The 27,703-nt window shown below is 37.5% G+C and overlaps 1 protein-coding gene across 1 annotated transcript in view; it reads left to right on the forward strand.

Moving 5' to 3' along the window:
- Positions 1-578: 578 nt before the first annotated feature.
- Positions 579-27,703, forward strand: part of LOC145671377 (uncharacterized) — a 48,327-nt gene continuing 21,202 nt past the window's right edge. Inside the window, exon 1 of the mRNA XM_081740455.1 lies at positions 579-1,646. Within this exon, the coding sequence (XP_081596581.1) occupies positions 843-1,643 (801 nt within the window). The 5' untranslated portion in view covers positions 579-842 and the 3' untranslated portion in view covers positions 1,644-1,646. The remainder of the gene's footprint in view (positions 1,647-27,703) is intronic.

Below are 27,703 nucleotides of genomic sequence, written 5' to 3' on the forward strand. Positions count from 1 at the left end.
GTGATAAAACAACTTAACTTGGATTGCAAAACAACTTATTTTTATTATAATTAACAATTCACATATTCTTATCAACAGTACGATACGCTGGTCTCCAATCTGGTGAAGCATATCTAACTCTGTGAATGAAATAACCTGTTTTATCCGATAGCACACCTGTATCTTATAAACAATATTGCAGTAGGCAGTGAATGGAAATTTCCTTCAGTTTGAAAGTCTCTACTGCTATATTGCTATCACTACCAACACTAGAATCTACAGTATGGTGATTCCTGTTGATTGATTCTACTGTGTTGGCATATTTCAACCAGCGCTAAGAATCAGAGTATTTGAATAAGAAAAAAGTACCTTGATTGCATTTATATAGTCCCAAACTGCAACATTATACAAAATATTTATTATTTATAGCATTTAAACTTTATACAAACTATTCTTATGCCATTACAGTGACTGGCAGTGATGAAAAATTTGGACACATTACAAGTTTTAATGTTCAATAACTTTGAACCTTAAAACTCAACTGAAATAAGTATTTCGTATGAGTGCACTGCATTTTACATAAAATGCAAATAGTTAATACAGTATTTGACAAAATTTCAGAAAGCTAATCTCAACTGACTGTTCCAAAATAGTGTTTGATTATCTTGTCACCTTTCTTCGACGTTCAATACTTTCGGAACTAAATATTTTAGTATTCATTAGTGTCATCTAATAGTCCATTTCAGTACCGTGAACTCAATATGAAAAATGCCCAATAGATACAGAAATGTTCATAAGATGAGCTTAGTCAATCATTTTCAGTTAGTCCCCTGATTAATTGCGGTTCCTTCTTCACAAAAACCATGAATTGGTACTCAACTCTGATATTTATCGTGTTCAACGTGTTTGACGCGTTTCTCCTTGTTTCAAGTGACAAAGTCACAGACTACAGTAAAAGTGAAGAACAGTCGATTGTGAAAACCTTAGAACAAAATGACCAACGATCAACTTGGTCAAATAAAGAAGACTGCAAGAATGATTGGGAGGATGTAGCGTATTCGTTGATCAAATATAAAACTGGATCTCGAGGATCTACAAGCACAATCAAAGAGTCCTCTCAGAGAGTAAAAAGTGTTACTAAAGTGTTTGCTCCTGGTGTTACAGTTGGTATATCAGCAACAACATCTACGAGAGTTGTTTGTAATATTGTAGCAGTTTTATTGCTTGTATCAGCAATCGTTGCAGTATTCGAAGTGTTTCGAGATAGATTTTCGGGCAAATTGCTTCCGGCTGCAAACAATGCTCCAGCTAAAGTCGATTCGCGTAGATGTTCATTGGCAGATTTGACATTATTACGTCACAGTCGACGTGAATCTTTGATCGAACAAGAAGGTCGAGGTATGCGCGATCGATCAATGAGTTTCAGTACCTCATCTTCACGACTGCAATCGCAGAGTAAATTTCGACTGTTCGGTGCTCGACCGCCACCACTGCTTCGAAGAAGCTCATTTCCATCACCAATTCTTCCCACGCATAAGGACTCCAGTCCTGGAAGCAGAACTCCTTCCAGAAGACCTTCCATTGAAGAAGATGAGTATCCAAGTGTTGGAGGAGCGTATCAAGATCAGAAACGAACCAGAACAAGACTGATTCGAAGACGTTAAAAGGTAAGATTAGTTTGTTTTAAAATATTTTTAATGTGTTTGCTAGTAACCAATTATAGGGTTTTTGAAGAAAACATGATACACAACATTTTGCAATTTCCTACGAACTGGAATATCTTAATCAATGTGTCTTCCGTATTCCTTTTTATATTTTGTTTGGTAGCGTCGAGCGGAGAGGAAAAGGAGAGGAAAAAGCATGGTAATTGTAAGGAAAATTGCATTCGAGATTTCAATGGATTTACACGTTTTGTGGCCCCTATATGCCAAACAAGTCATTTTTTGGTGCCCCCCATATACACTCTCCTAGGAACCATATCATGAAATTTTATAAGATTCTCCAGAGTAGTTTATTGTCTTCCTATCTCCCAAAATCAGCGGAAGGTGAACATTAAAAAAAATGAATTTCTCGATAACTTCTCTGAAGATTTTTACATTTCACTTACAGCACTCTAATCCAGAGATGGGCATCCTCACTCATTTTTGTCCTCAAGAGGGACACCCTCACCTCACTCAACCTTATTTCGGTAGATGAGGATGAGGGTGTCTGAGGGGAGTGTGAGGGATTAGATTGAGGGTGAGGGTGAGGGAATCTATTGAGGGTGAGGGTGGCTGAGGGTGAGGGTGACTGAGGGTGAGTGTGAGGGAATTGATTGAGAGTGAGGATGAGGGTAGCAAAAATATCCATCTCTGCTCTAATCTATATAGGTCTAGTTTATATAAAAATGAAAGTGATTATGTGACTTCGTACCTTCTGAACCACCCGACCGACCTCGATTAAATTTCCAACATAAATCAAGTCTGGGCTTAGGAGTGTTTTTGTCATTTCAATTCCACGGTACAACGTAGGAGAGGGGGAGGGAGATAAACATTTGTATTTAAAAAATGATCCAAAATGACCGATATTAGTATTGAATCCATAGTTTTAGGGGCGCTGAGATGAGCAATGATTCTTCCAATGCCGTTTAAATCCAAATTTAGTCCCGCAACTTGGACTATTTTAAAAGTTGTACTATCAAGAGACATGCTACATCAAGTTAGGGGGAATGGGATATATATATATATATATATATATATATATATATATATATATATATATATATATATATATATAGACTCGCCCGTCGCACGTCACCGGCAGGCGCACAAGCGAGAGAAGCACAGTCACTTCTGAGCGAGCGGTCTAACGTAAAGGAACCCATTATGATGCAATTTTGCACATGCCCAGGCGTTCCTTCAGGATGCGAAGCACAGTCGTATGCGCTAAGCCGGTTTCGTGGGCGAGCTCACGAATCGTTAGGCGTCGATCACTGTCCACTAACGCGGCAACAGCCTGCACTTTTTCTTCAGAGACGCTAGGACGACCTGCCCGATGCATGTCTGCCATAGTTTGCCGACCTTCGTTAAAGGCTTTTACCCACCGTGCCACTGTTCTGTACTGCAATATCGATTCCCCACACGCCTCTTGAAGCCCTTGATGACACTGTCGTGCTGTACGACCTCTGGTACATTCAATTTTGATCCAACTCCGTTGTGCCTGTTTCGAAAACATAGTGACACCTTTACGTTAGACTGCTCGCTCCCAAGTGACTGTGCTTCCCTCGCTTGTGCACCTGCCGGTGACGTGCGACGGGCGAGCCCATTTGCTCGGAGGTTAGGTAGGTATGTCAACAACGTGCGCTATCAGTGCCACTAATACATTTCATTGCATAGTGTCTCCACAGAAGTGTTGCCACTATTTAAGTTCCAACCCTCGTATATATATGTGTATATATATATATATATATATATATATATATGTGTGTGTGTGTGGTGTGTGTGTGTGTGTGTGTGTGATCGAAAATGACCGATATTAGTGTTGAGCTCATAGTTTTTGGAGCCCCTACTTTGATTTCTGACAGTTTTGATGCCCTTTATGTCCAAAATGAAGCTCACGTTCTCAGGGGCGTAACTTGTGGGGATCAGGATGGGCAATGGGTCCCCAAGGAAGCTCCCCGCTGTTCGAGGGGGTCCATTTTAAGACAAAATTGTCTTACTCCATATACGATACGAACATGAAATTATAAAAGCATCAAACAGGTTCTCTACATAACATAAAAAAAGCAGCACACAAAAGGTCAACAAAACAAAAATGAGTTGTGAACCCATTTCAGTAGAAAATGGCTACTATTAGGGACCCTAGAAATAGAATTTATTGGTATGGCTTTGAGATTTGTTAATATTGTCCCCTTAATTAATTTGTCATGTATGGAAAGGGCCAAGGGCGCCGATTTCTCTGTAAATTTGGGTGGAGGGCATTTAGATGTAGAAGGTATATGAGAATTTTAAGACAAATTGCATTCAAATTATGCCAAACATTGTATATTTATAAACACAACAGGGGGTCCACATGAGCTTTGAGAGGGCCCGGGCCCCCTTCCCCCGGGAACAGAGCCCTTGGAATGGACCCAGGGACATAACTAACGCCCCACAGACCTTACCGTGCGGTAGAGCCCACAGGCTTCGGGGGTTCATAAGAGGTGAGAGAAAGATGGAAAGAAGGGGCCCAAGAATTAGGAAAACAACTTTTCTAGGGGGCCCAAATACGCGTATTAATGCTTGCTGACCCCCCCCAAAAAAAAATCTAAGTTACGGCGCTGAACGTTCTCCTTGTGCAATGAACGTATATTCTGCTAGTATAGTATAAGTCATTTTTCTAGAGAAATTCCAGGAAGACTAGTTTACTCTCAAGCTGATTCGGGTAATTTTCTTTTAAAAAAGTTCACGAGATATTGTTGATATTTCATAAATAAATGTCATATAATTGTTCCATGACATGATTTATTTTAGCGAATGTGTGCGAGAAAGCTGCTTAATGCTGTGTCCAAGGTCATACCCAAATGTTATGGTAGGGAACTCTGTGGTTCGACTCCGGTTCTAAACGAGAAAGGAGAATTACGGCTCACAACCTTAGATGCAGAGAACTTTATTTATGTTGCCTCAAGCTTTACGGTGTAAGCATATTGTAAATAGTTTACTTTGGGTTATTTCTTTATTTTTAGTGTGAACAGGAAATTTCTTTTCTAATCTCACTAGACTGATCTTTTCTACTTGATGAGCGTTCCTGATCTTCTCAACCTTGCTTTTGTTTGCATTTTCCAGTCATAACGAGAATTCCAGTCTCGGTAAAATTTTGGCAGAAGGGTTCAGAAGTACGTAAAAAATTAAAAAAAATCTACAGAATAAATGGAAGAACAAATCTAACTTAAACTAAACTAAACTAACTTAAACTAACCTGAACTAATATAATATTAATAGAAATAAGCTAAACTCTATCGCTTTTTCGAAAATTATAACGGATACCTACACTAATATAATCTACATAAACTAACGTAACCTAAATAATCTGAATTAACCTAAAGTAACCTAATGTGAACTGAAACTATCGAAATTGTAATTTTTTTTCTTTTTTTTAGAAAAAAATTACTGGACCCCTTCTGCTAAACATTCTCATTCAGTCTTTATTGATTGTTAAAGGTGCATTTATTTGTCAGCGTCTTTATACTGCTTGCACCAGTGATTTCCAAACCGTCGAGAGGGAGCTACTAGGTCGTTCGCGCGATCATTTCGGTAGATCACATTATATAACGCTTCGGTTGGCTAACCTTGATTCCTCCACTGAGCTGAGCTGACGCTAACGGACAGGGGGCGCTGACTACAACAACTGCTTGTTTCTCCCGCGCTATTGCCATTGTCAACCTCATCTCACAGGTGATTATATACGAGTTGAGTTGTACACGTTATGTTTTTCGTGTGTATATTAGATATTTGCTAAACGTTATGTTTTTCGTGTGTATATTAGATATTTGCTAAGCGTTATGTTTTTCATGTGTATATTAGATATTTGCTAAACGTTATGTTTTTCGTGTGTATATTAGATATTTGCTAAACGTTATGTTTTTCGTGTGTATATTAGATATTTGCTAAACGTTATGTTTTTCATGGGTATATTAGATATTTGCTAAACGTTATGTTTTTCGTGTGTAAATTAGATATGTGCTAAACGTTATGTTTTTCGTGTGTATATTTAGACATTGCTAAACGTTATGTTTTTTCGCGTGTATTAGACATTTGCTAAAACGTTGTTTTCGTGTGTATATTAGACATTTTCTAAACGTCATGTTTTTCATGTGTATATTAGACATTTGCTAAACGTTATGTTTTTCGTGTGTATATTAGACATTTGCTAACTTGGATAGTTTGATTTCATATTTACTAGAAATGTTAAGTTTATAGGCAATAAACAAAAGTAAGATTATTTAAAAAAAAAAAAGTCGGTATTATTTTGGTTGGTAGCTCACACTAGGATTTAAAAACGGTACGGTAGTTCAGATGCTTTATAAATTTGACGACCACTCGTTTACACCAAGTCATTACCATTAAACGCAGCTGACCGCTACGAAAAGAACGTGCAACCAGAGCCGTAGCTAAAGATTTTGGCGCCCGGTTCGAAGTAGAATTCGGCGCCCCCTACACTTACCTTACCAAACTTTTCCTTTATCTGCATGGGGCCGCAGTGGCTCAGTGGTAGAGCGTTCACCTCTGGTGCTTAGGGTCCAGGGTTCGATCCCAGCCCTCGCCTTGTGGTGGGCAAACACCGTGTGCGTGTGTTTTTCCTCGGATTCTCGCCCTTCCTCCTACTTATTTCATTCATTTCTCTTCACCGTCTCCTTTAGCCTAACCGTCATAACTGTAGGACGTAAAACTCAAAGATTTCATTTCATTTTCCTTTATATGCATATATAATATAACGGAAACATCTTTTGTTGTTACGGAGCTTCCTCTTGGCTAATGGGTTAGCGTACGCGCCTTTGGCGTGGGAGACCCGGGTTCGATTTCCGGCGGGAGCTCATGTGGTTGGAATTCCACGTTAATCAGTAGGCCCACGTCTCATATAGCCTCGCTGTTGAAAGGGACGCTAAACTAAAATCAACTAAACTCTTTTGTTGTTACGCTACAACGAATTTTTATCAAGCTGCTTGGACAGACCATTGCAACAGCCAAAAGTTATAATTATGCATTCTTTTACAAATAAGTACTGTTTCCAACAGGCTTATTTTGTACTTTTTTTTTTTTTTTTTTGTTAAAATTGACAAAACTACCTTTGGTTGTATACAAATCCACTTGGAAAACAGTTATGGAAATTTATAACTATTTAGAACGTTACATACTATCGATAAAAAATTAGAATTAAAATATTCGAAATGGATGACAACAGTAATTTCCAGTAATAATTGTAACTTTTATGATTTTATTCTGTATGTGACCACACAAGTAAAAAATATTTTGTGAAATGTAACGGAAATTCGGAAGGAGCCGTATTTAATGCTTGTATTTCAAATCCAAAATATAGTTTTTCTACTACGTATGTTTGACATTATAAAAATTACTTAATTTCTTAAAGAATAAAAGTTTTGAATTTAAGCTTACTTATTATAAATTAACATATTAAAAATACACTAACACATGCACTCACTCTCTCTCTCACACACACACACACAAACAGACACACACATTAATAGATAGATATAGATATGTTGTGTGTACACTGTATATTTTCTATGTAAAAACATCACACAACTAAATACGTTCGTACAAAAAATATCCTGGCCATACAAGTAGTTGATGGAGAAATGATTTCAATAAATTTCTTAAAAATGAAAGGATTTCATATATTAATGGAATAATGATAATAATAAAACACTGGCAGTGATCAGTCTTTGAGAAAGACGAAATTCGTTGGGTTAAGTTCTGACCCCTTATTCCCCTATTCTACAACTGTTTCAAGTTTGAAAATGTTATTCCACCCTCGTTTCTTTATTTTTAATATTTCCGCTTAAACAGCAGCTTGCCTGTGTCTCTTAACTCCTTTCATTTTCATACCTACATTCCCACCGTCGTCATTAATCCGATTGGGTAGAAAAGCGTGATTAACTAAACGAACTCATTACCATCAAAACGCCGAACACGTATTTTAGACTTTGAGCGTTTCTGATTTTGAAAACGCTCCTGCGTAGAGTATAAGTTATTACACGCCATCTTGTATATTACATTGTGATTAAGAAATTATTATAATAAGTAACTTTTTTTTTAATAATGAAAAACTTGTTGTCACTCTTTTTGAAATATTTGGATTGCGAGCGTATCGGGCAAGAAAACTTTTAACCAATCTTATTTGTTTGCAAACAGACAACAATATTGATTTAATAGAGGGGCAATACTTTTTCGGGGCGACGCATCGTTTGTTTACTCATTTCCAACACTTTTCCTTCCTTTTTTTTTTTTTTTTTGCTCGTTCGGCGCCCTCTTGCTGTCAGCGCCCAGGGCCAACGCCCCGCTCACCCCTCGTAGGTGCGGCTCTGCGTGCAACCAGGAAAATTTGTATAAACATACATCACCAACTGCAGACAACGGCTGAGAAGTTTGAATACTTCTTCTGTTGGGCAGGCAATCTCTGGATGACACCAATCTGAGGAAGTATTGCCTAAGAAATGAACTTGAGAATTCCATGATTCCTTCGTCCTGGAAGAAAGTTACAGCATTGTTATCCTTGTTATTGGAAAGAAGAGCTTTATAAACAAATAATTGTCTTGTTTAGAGCAAGCATTAAATTATGTACTTTTCTAGCATAGTTTTATATTCATGGGTATCAAAATTGTTTATACAGTTCGAAATAAGATGGCATCAGGTGTCAATGATATGTTTCAATCTCCAGCTTAGTGCAATCATTTCTTTTAATACATGTTATTTTTTTGAATCTATTTTATTTTATACCACTTTTTTAGAATATGTAGACGTACGTTGGATCAATAGTTGCTACTTTGTAACAAATTTATCAATTAATGCAGGTGGATTCGGACATATATGGCGTTATTTGGTACAAAATAATTTAATACAACTTTCGTCATGAAAACAAATGAGGTCTTTCCCAACTTATGTGAAATAAATTTGTGGTTGAAGAATAGAATTTTTGGTAGTTTTGTTGAAGTTTTCCCTTAGTACTATAATACTATTTAACATTGAGAAATTATATGAACTTACTTATTTGGTACGCCACTTTAATATATAACTTTGAAATTATGTGCGTGCGTGGATCGATCACTATATAAGTTCTCCTAAGCTGTAAAATATTTATTTTTTAAGATACATAAGTAAACTATACGTACATGTGTAGGTGGGTCCTTCCTAATCCCCAATGAGATTCTTTCATTAGTCTCACCGTTGCAATTTGTTCAGACCCAGTTCACCTCCGGCGCTTGGGGTAGCTGGTTCGATCCCAGCTCGCACCGTGTGTACTTTGTGGCGGACAAACATCCCGTGCATGGGTTTTCTCGGGGTTCTCCCGTTTCCTACCACTTTCTTCATTCCACCATTTCATTCATTTCTCATCATCACCGTCTCCTTTAGCCTCACAGGCATAACCGTGGGACGTAAAACTAAAGATTTCAATTTTTTTTAATTTTTGTTCAGACCCCTTGCCAAAAAACTCAGGGTTCTGGATATTTAGCACTATCCTCCATATTCCGCTTCAGTTGTTCATCACCAGTTGACGAGTGACGATGTCCCTTATGTCGAAGCTGAAGTCTTCTTCAGGAAAACGCAATTCAACATAAGCGACTTGGTCTCTTCTTCTTGACGACAGCGTCCACCCCCAACTCAACATGCAAAGAAAACATCACATTGAAGATTTAGGGTGCGAACAGCTGCACCAGTCTCCGTACAACCTCACTTTAGCGCCGAGTTTCCTCCATTTTTTTCCGGTGTTAAAGTCTGCATTGCAAGGTGAACGTTTCGAAATAGATGAAGATGTTAAACGGAAGGTGAGGAGAATACTAAATAGCCACATCTTTTTTTTTTTTTTTCTTTCTTCAAAGAACTAACTAACTAACTCTATGGCCTATGGAACCCGGAGGTTCAATGCCACGTTCACAAAAGCTCTCCACTGACTTCTATCCTTAGCTAACTGCATCCAGTTTTCTACTTTGTATTCCAATCTATGCGAGATCCATCTTAATATTGTCCTTCCATCTGCGCCTAGGTCTTCCTAATGGTCGTTTTCCGATGGGTCTTCCAGTCAAGACTTTGAAAGCGTTTCTACTTTCTTCCATTCTGGTTACATGGTTTGCTCACCTGAGCCTGCTAGCTTTGATTATCCTAACAATGTTGGTTAAACCTTATAAATTATGTAGTTCCTCGTTATGAAGTTTCCGCCATTCCCCATTCTCGTTCCTCTTGGGTCCAAATATTCTTCTCAGGACCCTGTTCTCAAGTACTTTCAGTCTATGTTTTTCCCTCAGAGTAAGCGACCATGTTTCACAACCATACAGAACAACAGGCATGATTATCGCTTTATATATTTTAAGCTTCAAATTCTTCGACAGAATTCGCGACGACAAGAGATTTTGAACCTAATAGTAACACGAATTCCCTGCTTTTAGTCGAGATTTAATTTCTTCGTGAATATGATTTTCGTCTGTTAATATTGATCCTAAATATTTGAAAGCATTTTTTTTTCAAAGAATTTGGAGAAATTGGTAATTGTTAGACGAATGCCCGAATCTCAATGGTCAGTTTACCAATGTATCTTAAAAAATAAATATTCTACAGCTTAGAGAAACATATGTGAAACGACCCACAATTATATAGGTTAACCAGAAGAAATGTTGACGTCTCCATAGCAACTGTACACGGATTGTGTTTTTCATGTAGCACTAGATTAATATATAGTATACGAAGCAACATTTTTACTTGTATTTTGAGTAATACCGGTACTTAACATTTAGCTATTAACAATCTTGAGGAACGTCAACAGATGCCCAAAGTTTCAAAGGACGGTCCTCCTGACGTCACGAAGGATGTCACATCGAACAAAGAAGACAAACTGAAAGTTAGATGTTACAAATCAAACAAGGAAATATTACCCTGCGTAGTAGAAGCGTAGCGGTGCAACCGAATTAATAAAACTACTTCGAAATAGAGGTCTCCACGGCCCTGAATTTTCTAGCTCGAGCCCGGACTGGCCCGTGAATTTACAATGTGAGGTCGACCTGAGTCCGAAATATGTTTTAGCATTTAGGCCCGAGCTCGGTCCGATATTGTGTGATAATCAAATGAGCCAGAAATAATCCCGAATTACAGAAACTTAATAATTAATGCAAAATTGTATTTTTGTTTACAGCAATTAGAGGTTTAATTTTGCAGTTGTGCTGTAAAAGTTCTCCAGAAACAAGGGTGCAATATATATCGTTGTACAGTATATTTACAAAGTTGGGCTCGGGCCCGGCCCGGAAATATGGTTGTGTATTTAAAAATTCACCACCCGAGCCCGACCCGCGGGCTCTACCCGAGCCCGTGCAGACCACTATTTCGAAAATAACAATCGAAGTGCAGAACTTTGTTACAAGTCATTAGGATTGGAGTGGTCTATCCCTATACCAGCACCAGGAATGGAGTTAACTTAAATCTTCAAGGTACAACAGGCCGGTAGCCAGCCCCAAAATGTAGGGGGGGCTGAAATTAGGGGGGGCGATCCAACCATATTATAGTTCATCACCATATTATAGTTCATTTGCAAGCCTACCGTGAAAATTTTAGGGGGACCAGCAAAAATTTAGGGGAGAGCCGGCCCCCCTAGACCCCCCTGGATACGGGCCTGAGATGCAATGACGAAATTTAACGTCAGGGAAATGCCTTAGGTCAAATTCCATTTTCTTTATCCTTTGTACTATTTCTTTTAGCTTTTTATTTTTATTTTTTTAATCATTCTCATGGTTTTATTTATTATCCCCAGCTGTGGAGAATTTGGGATGAAAATAAATGTTAAAAAGACAAAAGCGATGGTGATTGGAACGAAGCGGTCGATGTCAAATATAGAAGTAAGAGGGTGAAAAATAAAAGAAATGTCTAGTTTTCGATACCTGGGTAGTGTCATTAGTTATAATGTGAAGTGTGAAAGTGAATAAAAGCAAGAATTAGAATGGCGAAAAAAACCTTTAGGAAGAAGAAAAGTCTGTTTTGTGGAATTTTGAATAAAGTGTTGATCAAAAGACTCATAAAATGCTTCGTGTGGAGTATTCTGCTCTATGGGTTAGAAACATGGATATTACGTAAAAATTATTTAAAAAGACCAGAAGCTTTCGAAATGTGAGATTGGAGAAGAGTGGAGAGGATTAGGTAGGTCGAGGTGAAAACGAATGAATGGTGGGAAAGAAAAGAACAATTTTAGATATTATTAAGAAGAGGAAGAGAAAATGGTTGGGACATTGTCTAAGAAGGAACTTATCACGAGGGACGTTTTAGAGGGTATAGTGGCAAGGAGTAGCGTATTTACGATTTTGTTTTGAGGAGGGGCTTTGCTAACTTTATTCCTAGAAATGTGAAAATTCTGCAAGATATTCTGCAAGATAAAGACTGTGGAAAGCTTTAAATGGCGCTATTATCCGACTGGCGTTATTTGCCGAAGTTACCCTATATATATATATGTACGGTTTACCCAACATTGTTAAGGTCGTCAAGTCTAGGAGGCTTAGGTGGATGAGTCATGTAGCTAGAATGGAAGAAAGTAGAAACGCTTTCAAAGTTTTGACTGGACGGTCAATCGGAAAACGACCATTAGGAAGACCTAGGCGCAGATGAGAGGACAATATTAAGATGGATCTCGCAGGGATTGGAATACAAAGTAGAAACTGGATACAGTTAGCTAAGGATAGAAGTCAGTGGAGAGCTTTTGTGAACGCGGCATTGAACCTCCGGGTTCCATAGGCCATAGAGCTATATATATATATATATATATATATATATATATATATATATATATATATATATAACTCTATGGCCTATGAAACCCGGAGGTTCAGTGCCGCGTTCACAAAAGCTCTCCACTGACTTCTATCCTTAGCTAATTGGATCCAGTTTCTACTTTGTATTCCTATCTCTGCGAGATCCATCTTAATATTATCCTCCCATCTGCGCCTAGGTCTTCCTAATGGTCGTTTTCCTATGGGTCTACCAGTCAAGACTTTGAAAGCGTTTCTACTTTCTTCCATTCTAGCTACATGACATGCCCACCTAAGCCTCCTAGACTTGACGACCCTAACAATGTTGGGTAAACCGTATAAACTATGTAGTTCCTCGTTATGAAGCTTCCGCCATTCCCCATTCTCGTTCCTCTTGGGTCCGAATATTCTTCTCAGGATCCTGTTCTCAAATACTTTCAGTCTATGTTCTTCCCTCAGAGTAAGCGACCATGTTTCGCAACCATACAGAACAACAGGCATGATTATCGTTTTATATATTTTAAGCTTCAAATTCCTCGACTGAATTCGCGACGACAAGAGATTTTGAACCGAATAGTAACACGAATTCCCTGCTTTTAGTCGACATTTAATTTCTTCGTGAATATGATTTTCGTCTGTTAATATTGATCCTAAATATTTGAAAGTATCCACTTTATCAAAAGTATTATTTAATATTTTAACGCCTCCACAATTTGCCGTATTACGGTCCCGACGCACTTCCATGTATTTAGTTTTCTCTGCATTTACTTTTAAACCCATGTCCCTGCAAGCGTTTAATAAGATCTCTGCATTTATTTCTACTGTTCTCCTATCATCCCCTATTAAATTTACATCATCAGCATATGCCATAACCTGGTGAATGCCGTTCAACTCTAGGCCCTGGTTGCTATCTTTGATTTTCCTTATGGCGTATTCCAGCACAAAGTTAAATAATAATGGCGACAACGTATCTCCTTGTTTCAGGCCATTTTCGACGTGGAAGCTCGTGGACAAAAATTTTCCTACCCGGACTTTACTTTGGGATTCACTTAAACATATCTTAATTAATCTAATTAGCTTTCTCGGTATTCCAAGCTCTGTAAGAACGTTGTATAATGTTTCTCTCCTAACCGAGTCGTAAGCCTTTCTAAAATCAATAAATAGTTGATGTACCGGGGTATTGTATTCCCACTTCTTTTCGAGTATTTGGCGAATGGTAAATATTTGGTCGATAGTTGATCGATTTCGTCTAAATCCGCACTGATAATCTCCAATAATTTCATCTGCGTATGGGGTCAATCTTGCTAACAGAATATTTGAAAGGATTTTATAGGATGTTGACAGAAGAGAAATGCCTCGATAATTATTACAGTCAGTTTTGTCGCCTTTCTTGTGAATTGGAACAATGATTGACTCTTTCCACTCTTGTGGCAATTCTTCCTTGTTCCAGATAAGGAGAATGAGTTTGTGTATCTTGTTCCACAATTTTTCGCCTCCAGCTAAAATTAACTCAGCCGGAATTTCATCTACACCCGGAGATTTGTGTTTCTTTAATTTCTTTGTAGCGGCTTCCACTTCTATTCGATTGGGTTCTGGAATATACGGTTCTGCGGTGTGTATCTCCTTTTCTCCACGCACATTAGTTTTTGGCTGCGTGTTCAGCAAATCATCAAAGAAATCTTTCCATCTATTTAAGAGGCTATCCGTATCAGTGAGAACTGTTCCGTCAGATTTCTTTAATATATAAGCACGAGGTTGATAGCCTTTCTTAAATTCGCTGATCCCCTTATACATGTCCCGAATATTTTTATTTTTACTATTATCTTCAAGTTCCTTAATTTTAGCTTTCAAAAAATCCCGTTTCTTTGTTCTAAAAGTTTTGGAAGTTTCCCGCCTGATATCTGCGAAATTTTGTGTAGTTATTTCATTCGGATTTTGTAGCCACCGTAATTTTGCCTGTTTTCTCTTCTCTACTAGTTTAATGCATTCTTGGTCGAACCATGGTTTGTTCCTACGTATTTCCGCGTGTCTCAGTTTTTCTATTGCTGAACTTTTAATGCTGTCTCTAATTTCAATCCAAGTATCCTCAACACTAGTGCACTCCGAGTCTTCTAAAACCGAGAATCTATTCGAAACTTCAATCTGGTATTCCTCTCTTACCTGGCTCTCTTCTAATTTCTTTAAATTAAATCTCTCCGTTTTCGAACATTGAGTATTACCTTTATTCAACGATAATCTCTCCCGTATTATCGCTGCTACCAGGTAGTGATCAGTGTCACAATCAGCCCCTCGAAACGACCGGACGTCAATTATGCTAGATTGTCTTCTTCTATCTACTAAAACGTGATCAATTTGATTATGTGTTTTTCCGTCTAGTGATTCCAAGTGTATTTATGAACGTCGCGATGTGGGAATTTTGTACTCTTCACGTATATATATATATATATATATATATATATATATATATATATATATATATATATATATATATATATATATATATATATATATATATATATATATATCAGAATAGTTATTTTTGTTTAATTAGACAGAATACGTTTTCTGTGAAGATAGTTGTTTGGCAGCTGTACACAAGACAAAGACAAAAGCAATGGTATGTTACTACACTCACTGCAAACTATAAATACAAGGGGGACCAAAAAGTAACCAGAATTTCCTGGGAAAAAGCATTGATTTTATTTTTTTGAACACAACTTTAAAAAAATACAACTGTATTCACCATCAAAGTACTCTCCATTAGTACCAATACACTCGTCCACACGTATATTCCATTATTGGAAGTACCTTGCAAATTCGGCCTCTTTGATACCTGCTAGCACCATTGTGACATTACGTTTGACTTAGTCGACATCGGCAAAACGCTTCCCTTTCAAATCATTTTTCATCCGACGGAACAGGAAGAAGTCGGCGAAAGCCAAAACTAGCAAATAGAGTGCGTGGGTCAAAGTACTCATCTGTGTTGAGTCCAAAAACTGGCGAGCACTAAGAGACGTGTGCGATTGAGTATTGCCAAAATGGAGGAAGCACTTGTCGGAATTCTACAAGGTCGGATCACCACACTTTTGCGCAGCCGCTTCAATACCGTCAAATAAAATTACTGGTTGACGACCTGGTTTTGAGGGACGAATTCTAGCTGTGTGATCCCTTTGATATCAAGAAACATATCAGCACAGTCTTCAAATTTGATTTAACCTGACGATCTTCTTCTTTTTTTTTCGACGAAGCGAGAGAGGTGACTTCCATTGACTTGACTGTTGTTTAATTTTGGGATCGTACCCATAGCAGCATGACTCGTTGCTTTTAAAGATTTTGTTGAAAAACTCTAGATTGTCTGTGACTGTATCCTTCATTGCACGACAGGTTTCCATGTGATGATCCCTTTGTTATCCAACGAGAAGTACAAACTTAGGAGCCACTCGTCGCATTCTTAAGTCGTCATGCAAAGTGCACTGAATGGAGTTCCTGGATAACCCTAGTAAATCGTCGAGTTGATGAATTGTTCTGCGACGATTGATCTTCCTTGATAAAGTTACGGAGTTTGGCGATGTTGTCCTCAGTTCGAGCACTTGAAGGACGAGTGCAACGGAACTGATCTTCAATTGTCATTTTCCTCCTTTTAAACCAAGCAAACTATTCGCATACTTGCAATTTGCTGGGAGCATATTCTTAATAAGCTATTTGTATCATCACAACGGTTTCTGCTACGTTCTTGCCGAGTAAGAAACAAAACATCACAGCCTCACGTTCTGAGAATCTTCAATTCTTCGTGTAAAGAGTGCATTACAGGCACACAGAGAACTACCGGAGAAACCACACTCGTGGTTGTTGGTTGACGCCGCTTGACGTGCTGGCTCAGGAGAGGTTCTCTCACACGCCGCAGCGTTGCAACCTCGTACAACAAATACACGATGCGGAAAAGTACGATTCTGGTTATTTTTGAGTCCCCCTCGTATTTGACTTAGCAACTACCGTCTTAACAATTTACTCCAAAATGCGATAGAAAATAACACCAGGCATATGTCAAAATTTAATACAACTAGAGTAACATAAAGCCATTAAGTTTAATTAATACAGCCATTTTACTGTGTAGTTGATCAATTTTTAATTGAAAGTTTTGGTGGTGAGCTTGAAATGATTTCACTGCACTTTATTCGTATGGGAATTGAAATACCAATAATTCCGGTGCCAAAGGAAAAGGAAAATGAAAAATAGTTGGTAGGTAATACAACAATTATTACGTAACCAAAAATTTTTGCTTCAGATTACTTAAAAAAAAATAAATTCACAGTCTTTAGTTGTTAATACAGTAAAGTCCCGAAAACTAGGCCTATATGTATAGCCTGAAGGGTAGTCTTTGTTTGTGAAAATGCTAGGCTATTGGGAATGGAGTTAAAAAAGAATAAGTACGAGTGTTTCCTCAGAAATACAGTTCTGTACTTGTATGTATTGTTTGCTTGAGAATACAACAGACAATAAACTACCCCTATTACCCTTAAATAAAGGAAAAGTACATACCTTATATATACGTAAAGGCATAGAAACTTTACTATACATGAAAAAGAAAATTAATGAACACACACTGTACAAGATAAGACAGATCTCAGAACAATACTTTATGAAGGCATAAAGCTTCTATAATGGAAGTTAAGTAGCCGACTTTGCAAACACTAGTTACTGTTTTTTGCACGCACGCGGGCAATGACCTTGAACAGGTTTACGCGCGAGGTTTTTACCAAGGATGTTATAGAATAAAGGATCTGCCCATACAACAAAATCGTGAAGCCATACGTCACAGCTTTGCCACACCTACTCTGCCCACTCCGAGCCATTAAGATCGCAATGTTTTGAGCCAACAATTATGGCGGAAACGAGAGTAGCTAATCAGACGTGCCAGCTCAGACGATGCTCGGTTGTTTTTTTTTTTTTAGCTTCATTGAGTTCATATGATGAAGATACGTATAGGCAGATCCTCTATTTTATAACATCCTTGGTTTTACGCCCTGCCATTGTGTGGTCAAGTTATCCGGACTGCGCAGTTATCGAGTGCCTAGTTTTAGGGACTCTACTGTAAATACGGACATATACTGTTCTGTACAAAAATATAATATTTACTAAAATATACTTTAATAACATACAATCGTTGTTACTTATCATAAGAGTTACTTATAATAAGTAACAACGACTGTGTGTTATTAAATAAAATCATTTTAAAATGGTAACGAAACACTTTACTGTATTGCAAGTAATTGCACTCATTTTTCCTTGAGGAAGTGAGATGATAAGGGGTTATATGTTATGAAATAACGTAACGGTACCTTGTTAAGTTAGTAACAACTTGATCTAAGACTGATAACGGCCTCAGAAACAAAGCGCGCAAAATCCTTCAAGACCTACATTCTGATATTTCTTTCAGTATCGTTACATAAACTAATATAAGAAAATAACATTTAACTATTAGTTTACTTTGTGGTGTTGTGTTACCTTGAAATCATGAAATAGGAATTAATGTACAGATTGAAACACAGTTTGAATAATGCATGACATAATGCATACCTGTCAGGATCTATTCCCGTGACAGACAGTCAGCGCAATCAATATTATCAGCGAAACCAGATATTTCCTTCCGACAATACGGAACACGGAGCATAAATTAGTTGATGCTTCTATAAATTATACATACAGGTATTGTTCGTTGGAAAATAAACCAGAACTGTCTTTCTTCTTCAAGTGATTCCGCTTTTTCATTAGAACAAAAATATCCCCAAGTTTCTTTGAACTCTGTGCAGTATGCAGAAAGAACATATTTTCTGATAATTAGCTTTCAAACAATGGAAGTTTTCCATGTTTTCTTTTGGGCATTAGTACATATATTCAAACATGACAAGCTGTCAGGAAATAAGACTAAGAGAAATTATCGTTAACAACAGGAACAAAGGGGAACTTCACCCAGTGGCGTAGGGAAGGGGGGGGGGCCAGAGGGGCCGGGCCCCCCCCAAAGAGGTCCGACAATGTACTTCGGTACTTTGACGTTTGTAATTTTTTATATATTTTTATGTTTATATATGTCTTTGTTTGTAATGTTTCTATATGTACCTATAACAGCACTTGGGCCCCCCCCAAACACACATCCTGGCTACGCTACTGACTTCACCTAAAGTAGACTTTGTGGTTCACGATTAACTGTGTTCGGTAGTCAGCCTGTCAGCTCCAAACATTTGCCATAATACTTCTGTGTAACCTTTCATGTATCTGACTCATAATGTGGGGGAAGGGGCTGGGATGCGAGGGCAGCTTCATTATCATTCACTAGATACTTTTTCACTTGTGTGTTCCTTGCGTCCTTTCTTATTTCCGAATATCACTGTCGGACTCTTGGGTGGTTAATGCGTGTCTGCAGAGTGGATGATCGGTGGACGCCTTCCGTCTACAGAGGTGAACGTGCACCTATCCTGCGCTGTACAGTGTTTTCTTTGTTGTGTTGCGTGAAAGAAACACCAAATAGAAACTGAAAATGCATAAAAATATTTTGAAAATATCACACTATATTCTTCTCCAAAAATGTTATTTCCTTTCGTTAGCTGGGGTTATGTTTTTGTTCATTTATGCTATTTTCTTCTTGTTGTTTGTGTTCATTGTCTGGGACCAAGGATTCCGTCGATGGGCATGGTACCTCGGTACACGTCCTATTCTTCTTGGCCTCGCAATGATTTTTCGGTGAAGTCGTGTCCCTACATGATTGCTAAACGATTAGTTAGTTCCTTCTTTGAACGTTCCGGCGGCAACCCGTACAGAACTTTCATTTAAACGTGTTTCAAACAAACTCGACGAGTAAAAAGAAAAGAAGAAAACGTCGTCTACGAGCTCATCTCGTAGAGAATGTGAGAAAGATAAGTTTCTGGATTTCTGGCGTCCACTATCTTGTAACTAAAAAGATGATAATAGTCTCATAAAGAACCCAACGATTCTAGTGTTTTAAAAATATGACCCTGGGACTACCTCCTTCTGTTAAGCCAAGGGTGGGACGCACTTATATCAAACATGAGCCAGCTCCTCATTTCAAATTTGTATGTAAAACAATTTATTAAGAATAATAGAAAGCATGTGAAATAATTTATTAAAAATAATAGAAAGCATGTGAAACGATTTATTAAAAATAATAGAAAGTATGCGAAACAATTTATTAAAAATAATAGGAAGCATGTGAAACAATTTATTGAGAATAACAGAAAGCACTACAAATTTCATTAATGAAAATTGCAATGAATATTTAAAGCAAAAAGACAGGAAATACACAACTCGTGGTGTCACCTTATTGATAGTTAGTTCTAGAGACATTATGAACCATTGAACCTTAATATACAAAGAATAACATCATTGGCGATGATTTCACTGCTCCCAACAAGAGAATTTTTGTAATAGAGCCATTATCGGTACCTCGATGGTAATAAATTTAGGTGCACACCTTGGATCGAACTTTACAAATGTAACTAAGAATTACTGATGCGTATTTTATGTTTTGGATAATTTGGTGTCTCGCATTTATAATGCGTCTCTCTTAGGAGTAACTCAGGATGTCCCGCCTAATTTCAGACAGGTGGTAACTTCACATGAGTTTTGGCTATTAATCAAGTCATCATATATCAGGAAAATTAAAAGGATCACTCACTTAGTGGAAAACTTAACGTGAAACAAACTAAATACAGTAGAACTCCACCGTCCACTGAGAGTTATTTCAAGTTCATATTACAACCTCAAAGTTCTTGTCTATGTATAAAATACCTGGGTTTTTCCATTAATATAAGTGTTAGTACGTCAGGAACAGCAACATGTTGTGTAATATGATAATTGGTATTTGTGGAATTGTGCCAACGGAAATACGATGCAGAGTCCTGTACAGCGACCAACTCCATATATGTTAAGAGTAATCATCTGCTTGGACTAGGGACTACTGTGTAGCTACTCTTGCTTTACCCTTCGAGGAAGAGAAACGAATTTGAGGAGCCCTAAAGCTGTTGTTACTGAAAGGATTTCTCCTGCTGATAAGAAACGTAATACCAAAGAAAGACTTCACATATCGCTCTCTGTTCCTTTTGCATCAATAGTTGCGACTTCTCGAAAATCTGTTTCAATCTGAACAACAGATGTTCCCAGCCAAACATCAGTTACAAAAACTAAGACTAAAACCAAAAGTACATTACCTTGCCCTGCATTAAACTCATGATTCCTTGTAGTATTGGTCTTAAGCTAACTCTATCACATCCCTACTCATCATACGCATCTGGCATGAAACTAAGGCAGTATATATATTGTCTCTAATAACAAATCAAAGTCTTCAACAGTTCGCAAGATATCTTTGATTTCACTTAAATCTGATGTGGTGGAAGACAAACTGATGAATAGTAAGTGGATGGTAATTGGCTGTCGAGCCAAGGTTCTACTTAACCACTGACCTTTCCAATACTTCGCTTCTTCAATGGAACATTAACAGATTCAGCAGTTACTTTGAGTAATTAAAACAACTAGTTTATGATCACTCATCCAGCAGTGCTCTATTTGTACGAAACACATTTTCTGCTTGTTCACCCTCGCATTTTCTCACTATATAAGTTACACATATGGCAAAACCAGTGACACTATTTTTCTTTGTATCTTCCTTGTGCTGAAGTTTTTAGGCAGCTAATCTCATGCGACTTTACAACGTTTGGTTATCGGAGTTCTGAGTGCATACCATTGCCTGTGGAGTTACATTCAAACTGAGGATCGTGGTCGTCACGTAATAGAATTCCTCCGGAGAAGTAGGATGTTCATCCATAGTGAGAGTAGTAGTAGTGTCTTTCCTCCTAGCCTCGGCACCTATTCGTATTGCCTTCTTCCTGTATAGTGTTTCTCTCGCGGTATCCTTGACATGGAAAGTGCATCTAGACCTATATGGTAGTGATCATGTCCCTGTGATTAGTGAAGGTTTGCGTATTAGTAATTCATGTCGTCATCCACGTTTTAACTCAAAGGATAAGATTTAGGTCGCTCATTCACCCAATAATATTTTAGAATTTATTTATAGTTATGTCGCTGCATGAACCGTCCTCCACTCACGTAGCACTACCATTTAGAGCAGAAGAATGCGCGCTTCTCGTTGGCTGCTAATGATTTCTTATCCTTGAAAGCACTCGGTTGTTTCCACGTCATGCAAATAACGAAAAGTTGTACAGTCGTAACTCAGTGGGGAAGTTGACCTCCTGAGACCCAAGCATTTATTTCTCAAGAACTTTTGATGAAATTTTGTATATTGGGTAACAATAAACCCAATAGTACATATTTGGAAACCATTTTGTCATACTGCTTTCCTGTTGGTCGGTAATAGGTCGTATTTTACGCAGTACTTTGGGTCCCAAATAGCTATGTACAAAGAAAATTGTATATTTCCCTTCGTAATATAAGCATAAAATATGTAAATCATTAAACTTGAAATTCACTTCACCATCTTTTATTTTCTGAGAAATTATTCAATCAATGTATCTGGATCAGATGCATCCATAACTCCAATTGTCTTCTTCCCGCGTTCAGCAGACAATAGAGCCACCTGTAGGTAAAAACGAAAACCAGCTGCCTTTTCTGCAATAGTTCCGGCACTTCCCGAATACAATAACCGAGATTCGGGCATGTTCTTAAATATTCGTAGCCATGACGGGCGTTTGAAAAATGTATTGTATTCAATACGCACGGTCTCCGGAGGTTAATTGCAACACAGCTTTAACTCCCCATCTTTCTAGGTCAGTGAGGGTAAACAAGCGGTTGAGCCAGGGCGGAAGTATCAGTGGTGGAAGTGTAATTTTATTTTTGCGCTTTATGGTTCACGGTTCTGTCTTCTAGACCAGGGCCTTTCAACCGGGGGGTCACCACACCTATGGGAGTCTCGAAGATAAGCGGAAGAGAGAAATATAATTAGAATCTAATACCGGAAAATATTTTTAAAAATTTATTTTGAATTTTGTTCTGATAAACATATCTTTATTTTTATACATACTATCAAGAACAACAAAAAATAGCTCTACTAAATATTTTCAACAGGTGCAAAGTTGTTTAAAAATCAATTTAAATAAAAGAGGTATGATATGAAACTAATGAGAACCGCATGGTGAAATACCAGAAAAATACAAATGCAACAAAACCTGCATATTGAGATACAATTAAAATTGAAAGCTAATGAGGATATCTGAGCATGGTGTGATTTCACTAGTGCGGCAATGTCCAGTTCAATCTTCGTGAAGCACATTATCAAGTCATTTTGAACTGATAAGCGATTTCTTGTCTTTGTTTTAATACTTACCATGTAAGACAAACCACTTTCGCACAGGTACGATGTAGCAAATGGAATTATTACTTTTAAAGCAGCAGATACCAGACCAGGATATTCTTCTCTCCTCTTCAGCCAGAACTTGCGCAACTCTTCGTTACAGAGAAATCAGTTGCAAGGACTTCTCGCACAATAATTCTTAAGCACTTTATTTTATATCATATGACCCAAGATGAAGCAAATTATTAAGATTTAAAATTTTCAAACGATCTCCATTTTTAAACAGTATGACGGATCGGATTCGATATTTGTAATATGAATGAACTGACCAAATTTGGTTTTAATCCATTCGCTCTTAAGGAAGTTACTGTATCCTCTATATACAAGAAATGGATTCTACTATTATAGAAATAGATGGATATCGTGAGATCTCCGCAATAGGTATATCAAAAATCCCACACAAGCTTATTACAAACCAGAAATTATAAGGGGATAGCTTGCAAAAGGTGTGATAAAATGGGGGTCGAGATAGGAATTAGGTTGAGAACCACTGTATCTTACTAAAGGGACAATGAAAAATAAGTGAATTCATCATTTCTGGCGATGATTCAACAGTCTCTACTGTCCATGCCACGGCAGAGACTGTTCTTTTCAGTGTTTATTTAATAATAGTATGCAGAGTCAAAATATATCAATGGAGTCAAATATAATAATAATAATTATTATTATTATTATTATTATTATCATTATTATTATTATTATTATTATTATTATTATTATTATTATTATTATTATTATTATTATTATTATTATTATTATAATGTGCAGGTGTTACAAAGGTCAGTAGTAGCCCAAGCAATCAAACCGGTTTACGCCACTGCTTCAAGAGTACTCTCTTAGTATATTTGAAGCACACACTAACTTCCCTCCCACCTCGAAGTGATTCAATTACCACACTGTCCGGGTCCTCCTCAATTTCGTAACTCGACTAACAGTTGTAGACTTTCTTAATAGAACTATACTTGTTTAGCAGATAAATTATTGTTGTAGACGAAAGATTTCATCTTACGCCTCGTCTGTACTTTTCCTTATCATAAAGAATATGTATTTCTATCATTTTCTCTAAAATATAGGTAGCAGTAGAGCCTAGCTAAAAATATGCGTGGTTTCAAATGTTTTTACATAGTTTTAAAGTCATAATTAGTATCCTTCATAGTTATTTAACGTCCACCATCACTCATTCATTCTTTGAATCTCTAAATACATTATCTAGTCTTTTACAATATTAGATCTCTTTGTGTCCACTGGGTAAATTTATCAACAGAATTCCACTATGAGTCTGCTTTGCATGAAAGTGGCCCATCTCTGTCTCTGTGTGTTTTAAGGCTCAGATGTTCCTTCTGAAGCCTTGAAACCTGTCAAGTACACACAAGAGTCATTTCTAACTTGGGACTCAATTTTCTCCTGTTCCTTTTGAGCCCTGTGCTTTTGTGTGCGTGTGGTGCAGTAGTGATGGTGGTGTTTGAGAGGGTAAGTAGCATACACAAAGACAATAGACTCCAAGAGATTCCGTCTCTTCTTGAATAATTTATCTTCATCACGGACATACATATTTTACTTCCTTTCCTACAGTTAAAAAAAAAGAACGCAGAAAAGACATTACCCTGTTTGCCCGTAGAAGACAGAGCATAGTGCAGTAAACATTCCAAGTAAAGTTAATCAACAAGAGATCATATTGTTTTGTATAAATTATGAGGGAAAATTATTTTAGACAAGAAACAATGAAATCTCATTAATTATACAACACATAACTAGCATAAATCTATCCACTTAGCGATACGTATCCAAAGATAAAGTTTCTGGCATTTTTAGACTTCCAAACTGTGCTATGCATAAGTATCGGAATTCCTTTACTGTCCATCTGTTGACCGCTATCAGAACACAAATGGTATGTACGGTATACATATCGGCAAGTGGTTTTCTGGAGTCGTTTCAGCGTCTAAAGAATAGATTCTATCTCATAGGTTACAGGCCGGTAGCCAGCCCAAAAATTTAGGGGGGCGGCTGAAGTTAGGGGGGGCGATCCAAAAATATTAGAGTTCATCACCATATTATAGTTCATTTGCAAGCCTACCGTGAAAATTTTAGGGGGGCCCACAAAAATTTAGGGGGGACCTAGACCCCCCTGGATACGGGCCTGATAGGTTACCCATCTTTTTGAAACGGAAGTGATTGAAATTGCCATTTTCGGTTTGAACGTTTATCGTCATAGAACAGAAACATCAACATCCTAAAACAGTATTTTGGAATCAAATCAGGGTATGAAGAAAGGGCGCCACCTTAATCTGCATCTTTCTACTAAAACCGGAAGTGGTACATACGTTAATACTACTGCTTCCGGTTTCAATATATATCTCCAGAGAGCAAAACCGGTAAGAGACACCCACAAACGGTTTTCCGGAAAAGGTTCAGCGTCCTAGCAGTGGGTTCCATTGACTCCGTGAACTCTCTATTCAAACCAGAATTGCTGAAAATAAATAATTTGCAGCTTCAACGTTCATCGCTACAGAATAGGAACGAAAAGAGATGTAGCGTGAAGTGGTTTCCTGGAACTGATTCAGCATCCCAACGATGGGTTCCGTCTACATTGTTAACCCAGGCACGTACGCAGGGGGAACCTGGGGGTCCGGGCCCCCCCCCCCGAAATTTCGACTTTTTAAAAAATTTAGCCTAATTTTAGGGGCAATTTTAGGAATTTTAATATAAAATACCTTCATATTTAGTTTGGACTCCCCCCCCCGAAATAAATTCCTGGGTACGCTACTGTGTTAACCCTCTATTCAAATCGAAAGTAGTAGAAACCAAATATTTTCGATTTGAACAGTGATCACCATACTCCGAAAACGGTCATACATGGCAAGAAGCAGTTTTCAGTAATTGATTAAAAGTTCCAAGAACATATTCCATACCCAGCTTATTACTAAATCCAGAAGTGATTGGGATTTACTACTTCTTCCGCTTTAGACATTAATTTTCATTGAGCACAAACAGTAAGAAATATTTATAAACTGTCTTTTTTTCGCAAGACCAAACAAAAATTCTTGTTTTCCTTTTTTTTCTTACTACGAAAAATCTGAGTTTCTACTTAGAAAGCTGTAGATCAGACAACCTTGCCATAGAACATTAATTTCGTACAAAAAAATTGTGAGTTTACGTATCGCCACTGGCGCAAATCCCAGAGGGATGAGGCGGGCATGTCCCCTCCCCCTCTTGGAACTGAGGGTACTGTCCCCCCAATAATTTTATTTGAAATCTGTTTTTTTTTGGGGGGGGAAGAAATGTGATGATTTGTGTCCGATTGCCACAAAGGAAAGTGAGATGAAATTGATATCCCCCCCTGAATAAGACTCAAATATGCCCGTCTCATAATGTTGAAGACAACTCTTTTCCATGCCGCGGTGGCTCAGTGGTAGAGCGTTCACCTCTGGTTCAAACCCTGCTCCCACCAAGTGAACTTTGTGGTGGACAAACACCGTGTGCGTGGGTTTTCTCGGAGTTCTCTCGTTTCCTCCCACTTTCTTCATTCCACCATTTCATTCATTACTCATCATCACCGTCTCCTTTAGCCTAACCGGCATAATCGTGGGACGTAAAACTCAAAAATTTCATTTTATTTCAACTCTTTTCCACTTACCGTCCACAGCATTGTTTTTCTACTTCATAAATATTTACAAAAGAAAAAAGAAAAAAGATTATGGAAACCATCTTACCCGTATCCCCCAATGTTGAAGACATTTATATGTCGCCGCATATTGCTTTAATTTTGACCAACTATTTTTAATGTATACTGTAGTAGGATCACATATTACATTGTTCCTGGTATATGGAAAGATTCTTTTTAATTAAATAAAAAAACATATATTTAGGACAAATATTTTTTATTGTAACTTACAGGCCTGTAATACACATAAACAAAGAGCTTTTAAATATCCTAATTCAAATATTTGGACAAAATTTCGTCTTTATAAATTAAAACTACATCCATTCATAGTGACATCGTTAAACAATATATCTTAACTGCATGAAAAAATCTGTCTGGCCATAAAACTTAACAACGTAAATAACAAAATGAGAATAGGAAATACAATTTAGGTATATTCACGCTGAGCAGAGGAGAAATTATGTTGATAAAACCAACGAAACATTCTGTTCAAAATGTGTCAAAGCAACTATCAATATTTCTTTCTTGTCGTTTGTTTTCTGTTTTATTTTCTTCAACTTTCAAACAATTCGTATTCGTTTCCCCGTTTCTTTTGGATCAATAGGAGCTGAACACACATGCACTCTCTCTTGAGCACATCTCTCTTGAGATCGTCCGCACACACATATATTGGCAGTCAATAGATCTTTCTGAGTGCCAATATCAAAAAAGGGAATGGTGTTGCTTTTACGAAATTTCTGATCCAACACAAGAGCGTGTCTCGTGTTTCAAAGATGTTACTGGCTTCGATTGAGAAAAAAAATCACTATTTCCAACAAAAGTAGTTCCTCTAAACACGGAAAAACAAGTAAAACTTCCCTCCCATCCCCTACAAAATACTTTTATTTGCAAAATAATGTCTAAGAGTGTGCAATAGACACGATTGCAGAAAAACTGTTTTCTTTTTTTCTTTCTTTACCGACAGTTGAATTTTAATATTTCTCTTTATTCCTAACAATAACAGAAAGAATATTTCTACAAAACGTTACAATAGAGCCCTACAAGGTCTGTTCGGAAAGTAATGTCACCAAGACTCCATCGATGTCTTCCTACTACAGTGCATGATCCATCGATGGCAATTAAGATCGACGACAACTATGATCTCGATACCACGGTGGTTAATAGCAATTGGACCACCTGCCCGAAAGTTTTACGACTTGACAATACGTGC

This window comes from Thermobia domestica, chromosome 15 (genome assembly GCF_964235325.1).
Source record: "Thermobia domestica chromosome 15, izTheDome1.hap1.1, whole genome shotgun sequence".
In the NCBI taxonomy this organism is placed as follows: Eukaryota; Metazoa; Arthropoda; class Insecta; order Zygentoma; family Lepismatidae; genus Thermobia; species Thermobia domestica.